Here is a 12,014-nt window from a genome sequence, read left to right on the forward strand (position 1 = left end):
CTGATGTACATTCACATGTTGGGGTATCCGACACAGTTTGGGCAGTTGGAGTGTCTGAAGCTTATCACACAAGGCACCTATGCTGACAAGGTGTGACTTCTCAGGCCCACAGCACCCTGGCTGAGGTGCTATCAAGAGAAATGACGTACCATGCCTTGGTGAAGTACGTCTATGTCCTTTCAGGAGTGATTACACACGCCCCAGGCGAATGCTTTCAGGGTTGTGGCCCGGAGCATGGGCTGCCGCTCTTGCCTCCACCGTGGTACCAATACCTGCCCTTTGGCCCTCCTGATTTGATCAAGCGTGAAAGTCTTTTTCACAGCCACCACCTCAGTTCCTGGCCAGTCAATCTTTCCCCACCGAGCCCATCATCACATATGCGGCAGAACCTGGATTGTGCACAAGGAGAAGCATGCATGATCATGTTACCTGCATGAACGGATTGTTGTGAGCATGTCTGGGGATATGCAACTCTTCCTTTCAAACCCAACATAACTGTGCCTTCTCACTGATGACCATGGAACGAAAAACGAGTTTCACTGATGACCATAGAACAAAACACGAGTTCATCACTCGTGAAAGTAAAATGCATCATATGCACTGGCATCAGACCTCATTGGCTGACTTGCTCTACTCTCACTTTCAGCACACTTCACTTCCAGCAACCCATCCAATCGTTCCTGGAGCGTTGGTGTGAGCAGTACCGTACACCGAAGAAACTCTCGGATGCCCCTTCGGCCTCAACGGTGCCGAATGACGCAGCACGTTCACAGTGAGTCAGCATGTGCAGCGTGTGGGCTACCTAGCCCTCATGATCCTACTCGACGAGCGCGCCGAGACGCTCATGCTGGTGACGAACTCCATGAAGAACGACCTCAACCACTTCCAGGACCAGTGGATCATCATCAACGCGCTCACAGCGATGGGGAACATCTGCTCAGCCGGCATGGCGTCAGACCTGGCGTCCGACATCGAGCACCTGATGTCTAAGAAGTACCTGGAAGACAAGAGCGTGTCTCTCTCGATGCAGAACCACATCCGCAAGAAGGCGCTCTTTGCGGCGTGCCGCGTGCTCCGCAAGCAGCCCGACCTGCTTGAGAACTTCAAGGAGCCCGCAAAGGCTGCCCTGTCGGACCGCAACCACGCCGTTGTGCTGGCAGGTGCGCTGTAGGAGTGTCCACGATATGTTGGTGACGATGTATCGTTAACAGCACTACCGTATCCACATGGACATTGGCAGCTCCAAGAACTACTTGGGAATCAATGCTACTGTTACCATCACCTGAGGCAAGCGTACCTGGGCCAGCCTGACCTACCATAGCGTGACCTGACATGTCCTCTTCATATCCCTGATATATAGGATTACACAGAGGGACAGAATCACCATATCACAGGCCGTCACACAAAACCAACAACCCTCATACATCAATTCCCAAGTAGTTCTTGGAGTTGCCAATCTCTATGTGGATGCGGCAGCGTTGTAAACAGATAAATCATCATCATCCGTGAAGCTCATCAAGCTCCGCATCCAGTGCATGAAACACATGCTTGCAGCACGTGTGTCGGACGTACACAGACGGCTTCTGTGAGCACATGTATGCGGGCAGGCGAAGCAATGTATGCTGCACCTGTATGGTGAGAGCCCCTCATCTCAGGTGCTACTGTAAACAGCGCTCGAAGGTTGGATGGAGCATGAACAGCTCGGCTGTTTGATGATGTTGTATCTTTTTACAACATTTCCGCATCCACATATACAGGGGCAACTCCAAGAACTACTTGGGAATCAGTGCTATCGTTACCATCACAGTTTATGTTCTCAAAATACCTAGGGAACGATTCAAGAAATGTCCTCCAGGTTCTTCCACACGGAAACAAGCACAGGCCTGGACGTCCCCTATCTGAATGGGCCTGTCAGACATTTTCTCGAACGGCTCTGTCCTAGTTCTGCTGAGGTAGCTAGTATTTTTCACATGTGAACTCTGTCTACCATTGACCGTTTGCATGACACGGTTCATGCCAGAGATGGATAGGCATGCAGAACCCATGGACATGTGGTGCTATAAGGGCTAGCATGCAATTCAGGCGTGCAAGCTAGAAGGGCAAGCAGGCGCATCACAAACGGTCACAGGATCACCATCACAGACTATCTGTAAACGAGAGAACCCCAGTATGAGCACATATATGTAGCGCCATCAGCCAGACCGGCATCCAAAACGGAATGCTGACGGGCTGGTTTGCAGGTGTGACACTGATGCTGCAAATCCTCGCGCTGGACGAGACCGGCACTGCCAAGAAGGAGTACAGCAAGCAGGTACCGGCCCTCTGCCTCATCTTGGACCAGCTGCACATCAGCCGCTTCAACGCCGACTACGACGTTAACCAAATTAACAACCCGTTTCTGCAAGTGAAGGTGCGTGCCTCGTCTGCCTAGATGCCTTATAAGCAAGTACTCTGCTCCAGCGACAGTTGGTCCCTGGAGACAAAATGTTCATGTGGATGCGGTAGTGTTGTAAAACTACATCATCATCACCATCAACACACAATCCCTGGCCAGCAGCCATTTAAACAGCCAAATGCTCAAGATCTGCCTGTTCAACTAACAACTCAGACTTTTGCAGCTGCCCGAGAGAGAAGTTGCCCTTGTCTGCATCAATACGAATGAAATGGAGCAACCATTGTCAGAGGGAGTAAGCGGTAGCAATGCCTCCCCTTGCAACCTCAATCACAACGGCAGATTCAATGCATCGACAGCGCGCAACACCGATCAAGTCCTCAGGTGGTTGTGGCATGGATGTTCAACCAAGACGACCGACCATTGTGGATGCGGTGCAATCGATGCAGCGAAGCTGCCATCCCAGCATCATGGCTTGTTGTAACCCCGGCGCTTGCGTCGCGGCATGAAGCCACCTTTCAAGCATGTCCCTGTCAGCGAAGTGAGCGCCTTTAGATCTGTGGTGTGGTCCCCGGTGGATGTATTTATTGGGCAAACCTGACCACAAAAGGGGCAGTGCAGATTTTGAAGCTACTGGGCTGCCTGGGAGTCGCCGATGCCGAGGCAACCGACCTCATGACAGACATCCTCTCAAAGGTGGCGGCCTCGCGGGGCGTGGTGAGGGCCTCCAACACGGCATCCGCGATTGCGTACCAGTGCGTGACCACCATCATGCAGATCGAGCCCGTCAAGTCGCTGCGCACGCACGCCGTCAACATCATGGGCAACTTCCTCAAGATGCCAAACAACAACATGCGCTATGTCGCGCTGAACACCTTGGTTCAAGCCGTGGCTGTCGACAGCAGCGCGGTTCAGCGGCACCGTCAAGTCGTCGTCGAGTGCGTGAAGGACAGCGACGTCTCGATCCGCCGCCGCGCTTTGGACCTCATCTACGCGCTCGTCAACCAGGACAACATCACCACGCTTGCGAAGGAGCTACTCACGTATCTCGCCGTCACCGACGTCGCGTTCAAGCCGTCGCTGACAGAGCGCATCTGCGTGCTGGTGCAGAAGTTTGCGTGCGACAACCGCTGGTACATCGACAGCATGCTCACGGTGATGGTGCAGGCAGGGCTGTACGTCAAGGACTCTGTGATGCGTGCGTTTGTGGTCAAGGTCTCCAACTGCGAGGCTGCGCTGCAGGCGTACGCCACGCGCCAGGCGTTTGTCATGGTGACTGAGCACAAGGAGTCGGGCTCCGACGCGCTGCTGACCACGTGCCTGTGGCTGCTGGGCGAGTACGGCGAGCTGCTGATGGCTCAGCACCCCCTCCTGGCCGACGAGGTGCCCTTCACGCATGAGGGCTTTCCTGACGTGGAGTCCGCCCTCGTTGCCGCTGTGCAGGTCCTTTTCTCACGCCCATGATCATGCTGTACCTGTCATGACTAGCAATACGACTGGCCACTAGCAATGTGAAAGCAGCTAGCATCTGAGTTGCTATTCGTTTTGCTCGTCAAGTTGCTAGTGGCTCGTCGGTTTGCTACTCATATCAAGGTTGGAAGGTTTGCAATGTCCGTTCGATTGAAAGTTTCGCAAAGCTGGCGCACATAGGCAACTTTCATCCGCAGCTTGGGAATCATGCATGTTCTATGACCAGAAGGAGCGCAAGTAGCGAAGTCGATGCCGTACCGTCCCTCCGGCAACATGCCACTTGCGTACATCATCATAACACCGTTCTGTCCTAGGTAATGAGTCCAGCCCGCTTGCTTGATATCAAGCCATAAGCACCCTCTGGATTCCCAAGTAATTCCTGGAATTGCCAATGTCCATTTGGTAGTGTTGTAAAAAGATACATCATCGTCACACACGAGGCCATAACCAGGCAGAGTGGGACCATCACCTTCGACTCGCCTATCTGCATAGACTGTGCGTTGGTAGCCGTGCGAGCATGAACGCGTGTTGCATCTGATGCTGCAGGCACTGGCAGCGAGCACAAGAAGCGCGGAGGTACAAGCGTACGCGGTCATGACGGCCATGAAGCTCTCTGCCAAGCTGCCAGCCTCCGCAGCGCACCTCAAGGCCGTGCTGCAGCGCTTCACCAAGTCCGTGGACCAGGAGGTCCAGCAGCGCTGCTGCGAGATTCTCAACATCATCGCCAACAACGGCGGCCTGCCGCCCGTGCTCGCCGAACGCATCCCGGTGCTGGACGAGAAAATGTACGCCGGCAACCTCCAAGACTCCGTCATGCTGCAAGTGCCTGACAGCTCCCCCAAGATCGCCTCCGCGCCTGCCCCCGATCTCCTCGGAGACCTCCTCGGCGGCGGAGATGCCGCTGGGGCGCCCGTGCCTGCCAGCGCGGGCCCTGTTGATATGCTCGGCGACCTGGACGACCTGCTCGGTGGCCCCGCCCCTGCCGCGGCCGCGGCCGGTGGGGGGGGCGCCCTGGACATGCTGGACATGCTTGGCGGCCTCTCTCCAACACCAGCGGCACCAGCAGTCGCCCCCGCTCCTACGCCCGGCGGCGACTTGGACCTCTTCGGTGACTTTGGAGGCTTCAGCGCTCCCGCGGCCTCTATGCCGGCTTTCGAGCCCATCACGGCGTGGAGCGAGAATGGCATCACGATCACTTTCGCGCTTCAGAAGACCGGCGCAGACTCTGTGGATGTAAACGCCACTTATATTAACAGAGGCGCACAGCCTGTGTTCAACTTTGCGGTGCAGGCTGCTCTGCCCAAGTCGATGTCGGTGCAGATGCTTCCGCAGGAAGGCGGCACAACGCTCGGCGCAATGGGTGCCAACTCGTTGAGGCAAAAGATGATGTGCGTCAACAGCACCGAGGGCGCCAAGCCATTAGCGATGCGGCTCAGGATTAGTTACACATCTCATGGCGAGGAGAAGGTGGTGATGGCGCAAGTCAACAACTTCCCTGCTGGCTTGTAAAAGCTGCGGACAGGCCGTGCTGGTGACATGTGACACTGTCTTTAAGATTGCTATCTAGAGGTGCAGGCTGAAAAGCTATGTACTTGATACGGATCCATCTCGTTGTTTAACATCTGATAGGTGCTTTTGCACACTCGTTATTATACGCCGATGACATCTGTAATACATGTCAGCATGAAAGCTCGAATTGCTGTTCAGAGCCATTGAAGGGCGTGTACCGGTATGAGTGTGGCGTGTTGATGGTCGGTGCTACGCCACCATGACTTGTTGGAGGGCACTCGCACTGGCAAATGGCAGAGGAGCCCACACCCGCACTGATGCTTTGTTACCAATGAGCAAACCAACCAGGTGTTGCCGGCTGGCCAAGATGGCTGCAGAATGCAACTGTGAGTGCTTGCAAAGATTACACAAGCTGGTGTGCTTTGTCTTCCTTTGTTTTTCATTCGCGTTTTGGTGGTCTTTCCTGGTTTGCCAGCCCTGTCGCTTGTAACACACAAGCTGGTGCCTTCAGAGGCAGCACAGCCCCTTCTCAAATCACAGGACAGTTCATGCACCACGCCCTGATGGTGCACACACGCAACATTCAACAATATTTGACAACATATTGGTAGCCACACTTAAGCCTCTGATCTTTACGAGAGTAGCCTGGCCATCTGGCAGAATAAAACGCAGCAAGGCCGGCACCATCAACATCTGAACCCTCATATGGAATGTTCTTCCACTCAATCAGATTTCCCACGAGCGGAGACAAAAGCTGGTCATTGAGACATTAAAAATACAACACGGAGCCATGACGGCGGACAGTCGTATGTGCCGCCTCTCGGCGAGCCGCCGCGTCAAATCTCGAACTGGAGCACAAAGTCCTCAGATTGGTCCATGGACTGGCAGGGCTCCAGCATCTTGTCCTGCTTGATCACACGGGCTGGCACGCCGACAGCCACACACTTTGGCGGCAAGCTCGAAACCACCACCGAACCCGACCCAATCTTGGAGCCCGATCCGATACTGATCGGTCCGAGCACGGTCGCGCCCGCTCCGAGCAGCACACCGTGACCGATCGTGGGGTGGCGAATAGTGCTGCGGATACCACTTCCGCCGATCGTGACGTGATGCAGCATGGAGACATTGTCTCCGATTACCGCGGTTTCGCCGATGACTACCCCGGTGGCATGGTCCATCATAAGGCCCCGTCCAAGGTACGCAGCAGGGTGGATATCGACCTGGAACTCCGCGCTGATTCGGCTCTGAAGAGCGAGCGCAAGCGGCTTGCGATGGTACTTCCACAGCCAGTGCGCGACGCGCTGCGACTGGATAGCCTGGAAGCCCTTGAACCAAAGGAGTACCTGGGAGTATCCAAAGCACGCGGGGTCGCGATCTTTCACAGCTTGCATGTCCGCTACTGCTGCATCCACCAGCCCCTGCAACCAAAAGCCCGCTTCAAACACCGTACACATCGTTTTACAACACTACCGCATCCACATGGACATCGGCAACTCCAAGAACTACTTGGGAAGAACATACAATTTGATTTGCCAACACCATGCGTGATGCATTTTCCCATATTAAACATCCAGAGTCCTGGCACTCCAAGCAGTCTCCCATGCCAAACCAGGCCATCCTTCGCCACTCGACAAAACAAGACCATACAGTATGTGCGACACTTCAACCAGCAAAAAAAGCTCACCCAGATTCAGGGTACCACATCCGACTAAAAAGTAGCGTAACGTCCGCAACACAAACTTTGCACAACAAGACCTGATGTACAACACTATCCACTGTTATCTACGCCATGCAGGATCATATTCGGCGCCTCGATTCTGATTATGCGGACGCTGCGGCAAGGAGATGCACTGGCTGGGATGCATACCGGCTCCTCTTCATACGCTTGCTGCATGAGCTGCATGAGGTTGGTCGAGAGGAGAGTTGGCGAACTGAGCTTGTTGGCCAAAATGAACGCCAGACTCTCCTGCAGGGTACGGTGAACGAGGATGCTGCTATGGAGATTGCTGGCAAGCACCGGCTCAGCTTTCTGCACAGAGAGTTGACAATCAGCAACAAACATGCGGCCTCACAAACCAGGATACTGCTGTGAAGTTTGCTTGCAAAGACCGGCCTGGCGAGCTGGCGATCAGCAAAACACTTGCGACCTCACAAACGACGTGATGTTTTGCTTCCGCCAGACAGCAGCTAAACCACAGGGTCACCATTGTTGCAAAATCCATTGTGCACCCTGTACAGTACCATGATGCGCTCATCTGCTGTGTCCCTGCTTGTCGATATTGCTACTCATCTCATGCCATCCCTTTCGGATCATGGAATGAAATCCTTACGTACTAGCCTCCACAACTTCATGTGGTGGAACTCTGAGAACCCTGAGTCGCACCACATGCTGTTGTGCCTCCTCGCGAAGGGCTAGCCACAGCTCATCCTTAGTGAGATGATGAGGCAGCTGATGCCATCCAAGGGACAACTCCCAGCACCTCTCTTCCGGGCCGTCCAGTGTGGTTGGTGTGTGGCTAGGGCTAGCTCCACCTACAGCCAGTGGGGTTAATACGTCATTTTGCTGAAAGAAAGACAGGCCTCGGTGCAAACAGAAAATCTTAACCTGCCACAGCAACGTGTCTGCAAGATCAAACTGATATCATGAGCATGGGTCCTGGGTCGTAGAAGCCAGGGGGGCAAGTCCACAAAACCGCAGATGAACCTGACTTTGCGGGTATGCATCCTCGACATGCATCATCTATCAACCACAACTACAGCAACCAGGTCCCTGAAAGCAGAGGTTGCCGTGAAGCGACCTACCACTGGACTGAATACGCTCTCGCTCCTGCACGTGCATGAGAACTTCGGAGGCCGTCGACCCGTAAGGGCCGATAACATCAATTGCTGTAAATGAGGGCTCGTCGACCTGTTTCACGCGGGGCTGGACGGCTGACGGCCCAGGTACCGCAAGGCGGGGAGGTGGGTGGCTGGCACCTGCAGCATGTCGCAGCTCATCAAGAGGTTCCTGCAAACGCTGTAGACAGGACCGATCATGTGACAAGAAAGGAGCACTACAAGACCGCAGAAGTGCAATGCATGGGTCACCCATGCAGAAGTAGACAAGATTGGTTGGGCCTGTGAGCGTGCGGCAGACATACAACGCGAACACTGTTGGTAGCACTGGGTTTGTGTTTGGCGGCCAACACAGCGTTCTACGACCCATAATGACAAAGCCATAGTGTGAAACATCTTTTACAGATATAGGAACCGACCAACCGACCATACGACCCTTGTCACGAATGTGAGAACTAAACACTCAAGTATGGAATACAGCTCTCAATGCGCACCATCCATTGCCACAGGCCGCATAACAACAATACGGTAATAGAGGAAGCATTCAACATGATGTCTCGGCAAGCAAAGGGTGACCCGTGCATGTGATGTGTCCCGCTCGTCTGGACCAGGCGAATACTGCACCCCTGATGTGATAGATACCCTGTCGAGATTCCGCCAGCAAGAACGGCGACCAAACGGAAATGCTTCAGACGCTTGCCCAGTGTATGTTTTGAAAGACATGCTGATTTGCGTGCGTACCAACCATGGACGACGCAGGGCGCATGACGACTGGAGCCATAGAGATGCCGGTGTTCGAGGAATCAGAAGCTTTGCTGTCGCTGCTGTATGCAGGGAACAGAAACGAAGCCAACAAAGAAAGTCTATGTGCGATTGAACGTCTCACAGAGTGCGGTGCGACACAGTTCTGAAACCTCCGTTGCACTTATATTTCGACCAACAGACACATTCCAAACGCTGGATGCGGACTCTCACTTCGCCATGAATATGTATCTCAGGCTACCTTCATAGCCAGCTTGGTGCACGTGGTGATACGCACTTGCATGCCTGGTGCCATGCGAAAGTTCTTTAGCATTATGTGATGTGTGCATGGGATCATACTTACAGCAACATTACGAGAGCACACGGCCCAGTCATTGATGGTTCCAATTTCCCAGCAGGGCCGGAGCCTGCACATGCCTTGAACGGACGACGGCAGTGCATGAGATTTCTTGCGAGCTATTGCGGTTGAAAACGAGACCGCTTTTGGTTGTTGCACACGTAGCTTTTGCCGTTCAGGCTTGTCGAACACAGTTACAGAGGCCCCGCTGGACAGGACACCTGGCCGTTCCTGAGGGCACCTAGTCGTTCACTTGGCTTGATATGAATGGATTCATACATTATGTTGTCACGCCAAAGTGATGGGCTTGAGAAGGGGCACGTGTGAACGGGAGGCTCTCGTGACAGCAAGTGCAATGAAGTGGCGGAATTCCTCCGAAGGCGATGCCATGCACGTTAGAGCCGCAAGGCTGCAACTAGCTATGCACCTTCCCACAGACCGCCATTAGTCGTCAGCCCTCGCAAGTTGCGCATCTTGCTGACGAGAGCTAGCTGAGGGCATGTCGTTTGTTTCATTGCGCGTTTCCGATTTCGCGTCCGGATATGTACTTGCGTTGTCGCAGATCTGACCAGTTAGTTGCGCGTTTGCTCGGATGGTACAGCCGTTTCCAACGGATCCAACCGGCATGGAGCGGTTTCGTGACACGCGAGCGCTATTGAACGCTTCCAGTAGGAGATTCGCCGAAGGTGCTGTTACTTTACGAAGGTTGGGTGTGCTCGAGCTCGTGCGCAGGTGCGAGTTCGTCGAAGCTTCTGAACCCGAGAACCAAGGGAATTTCTTTGCATCGCGATGCATGCGATACATCCCACGTGCTCCTGTGCGATCGGTACAGGGAGTACTCGAACTTTCGAACTCTGTACTGCACTAGTGCTTGCTCAAGCCCGTGTGTACAGGCCTTCCGCAACGTTCGTCAACCATGTCCAAACAACGTTGACCTGTATGTCCCGAGTAGATCTATAACGCTTTGTCTTGTTCCTAATTTTTATCCGTCCACGCGGTACTGAAGGCCGTTTGGCGCGAAATGGAGATAACGGAAGCCCAATTGCGCTCAGCTGGCAGCTGGCTCGAGATCGCGATAGCTCTAATAAATTTGCACTGGCACGCCTACCTCGACATCTAGCAGCGCCTTATGCATGCGTAGACCGTAGAAATCAAGTCTGTGGCCAAAGACGGTCCTCCGGCAACGTGTGGCGTCTACACGCGAAGGCAGGATGGGCGGGCGAGCGGCTTCCAACTTACCGACCGTCACCGACCGAGAGATACCTAAAGTATGGAATGATGCGTGTGGCATGTGGATCGAGTATGTGACGTTGCGAGAGAAAGTCGGAGCCTGTGTGCAATCACCCAACGCAGATGACAAGCAAGCGATGCGAAACGCATTGAACGCCTGCCAGGCAATGCTTCAACAACTTGAGAACGTGTCTCAAGCGGAATTTCACGACATCGTTGACGAACGCAAGTTGATGCAGTTACGTTTACTTTTCGACGATTGCAAGGTGCGCCCTCTTGTCAAATCCATGAAGCGAGTGTGCGCGCCCGCTCGCCAAACGGGGTGTTCCTACAGGGGGCCTAGCTAGGCAACCATATGGCTGCTGTCAAAACGTCTGGCACGTCTATCTGGACGGTGCGTTTATTGTCAGGATGCGATGAAAACGAGCTGCAGCTGGGATGAAATCGAGCTCCAGCTGGGTTATGCGAGAGTGGCATCCGTTGTCCTTCTTGAAGTTGCCACCGAGCTGCCTGCCACCTGGGATCCAAGTGTATGCGTGGCTGGTGCTTCAGCATACATCACCCTGCAAACGGGTCTGCCATGGTAGCCACGCGCCTAGTTTCTGTGACATGCCAAGTTTGATTGTTGGTGTGATTGCCTATGAAGGTCACAACACAGGTAGAGCAACACTGGGAAGAAGCAGGCGCAAAACTGAAGAAAGCAGCGGAGGTTGCGCATGATTTGATGTCCAGGAAGAGCATACTGAGTGAGGAGGCAGGCACTTGCATTGTCTTTGACATATATTGCTTGTGGTTGGAGGCAGGATGGCAGCTGCAGCAGCAGGTTTGCCCTTCTCAATGCATTATGTGCATGCAACGTCCATACTCACCTACGGTCAAGTGGTTCAACTGCCACCTTGGATTCGAGGGATCATGCGTTTGAATCTTGGTTCGGCGCAAGTGGTTTTCTGGTGTGCCCAGGACACTGATGGTTAGAGAAGTTGCTCGTTTCGCGGTAAATTACGCCTGCCAAAATTCGGCGGCGTCAAATTGTTCATTTTCATGCTTTGCATGAAACGAACGTGACAGCCATTCCTCTGTTCCGGGCCACCAAGTGTTATCATCCACCGCAGGTCATCTCCAAGGCTGCACCTGAAATGGCCAACGTCCATGTGGGTGAGGTCCTGTTGTCAACAGGCGTACCACCAGGTGATTGAATGTACATCCTTGGATGAGGTCCCGCGTTTTGAGCTGTACTCCATACATGGCTAGTGACAAAAGCTAAGGGCAAAGGGGTCGAAAGTATCTGTTGAGACTGATCTCTGTCAGATAGGCCAGAGATTGAGGCAGGCGTTAGAGGCAGAGATAGGCTCACGTGACTGAAGGGTAATACCCGCAGTCTCAAAGCCCCCTCAGGCTCAAGTATATATGTGCAGTATACCGTATCAGGTCCTTAGATTCAACGCATGTGGAAAATCTCAATAGTATCCACAAAATGAC

General features: G+C 53.7%; 2 protein-coding genes and 1 pseudogene across 2 annotated transcripts; 2 read left to right on the plus strand and 1 right to left on the minus strand.

The window, feature by feature from the left end:
- Window positions 1–2,218: 2,218 nt before the first annotated feature.
- LOC149808794 (AP-1 complex subunit gamma-1 pseudogene) lies at window positions 2,219–3,856 on the plus strand (annotated as a pseudogene).
- Window positions 3,857–4,456: 600 nt separating this feature from the next.
- On the plus strand, window positions 4,457–5,371 carry LOC149808795 (AP-1 complex subunit gamma-2-like). The gene has a single exon (XM_089995146.1). The coding sequence runs from the start codon at window positions 4,457–4,459 to the stop codon at window positions 5,369–5,371; it is 915 nt and encodes a 304-aa protein (XP_089851272.1).
- A 705-nt stretch (window positions 5,372–6,076) lies between these two features.
- Window positions 6,077–9,112, minus strand: LOC149808796 (uncharacterized). The gene is made up of 5 exons (XM_089995145.1): window positions 8,948–9,112; window positions 8,174–8,347; window positions 7,755–7,903; window positions 7,239–7,400; window positions 6,077–6,789 (listed from the first exon to the last, which is right to left on the minus strand). The coding sequence occupies exons 1-5, from the start codon at window positions 8,985–8,987 to the stop codon at window positions 6,208–6,210; spliced, it is 1,107 nt and encodes a 368-aa protein (XP_089851271.1). The 5' UTR covers window positions 8,988–9,112; the 3' UTR covers window positions 6,077–6,207.
- Window positions 9,113–12,014: the final 2,902 nt, after the last annotated feature.

This window comes from Nuphar pumila, unplaced genomic scaffold (genome assembly GCF_984573655.1).
Source record: "Nuphar pumila unplaced genomic scaffold, dmNupPumi1.hap1.1 HAP1_SCAFFOLD_2196, whole genome shotgun sequence".
Classification (NCBI taxonomy): Eukaryota; Viridiplantae; Streptophyta; class Magnoliopsida; order Nymphaeales; family Nymphaeaceae; genus Nuphar; species Nuphar pumila.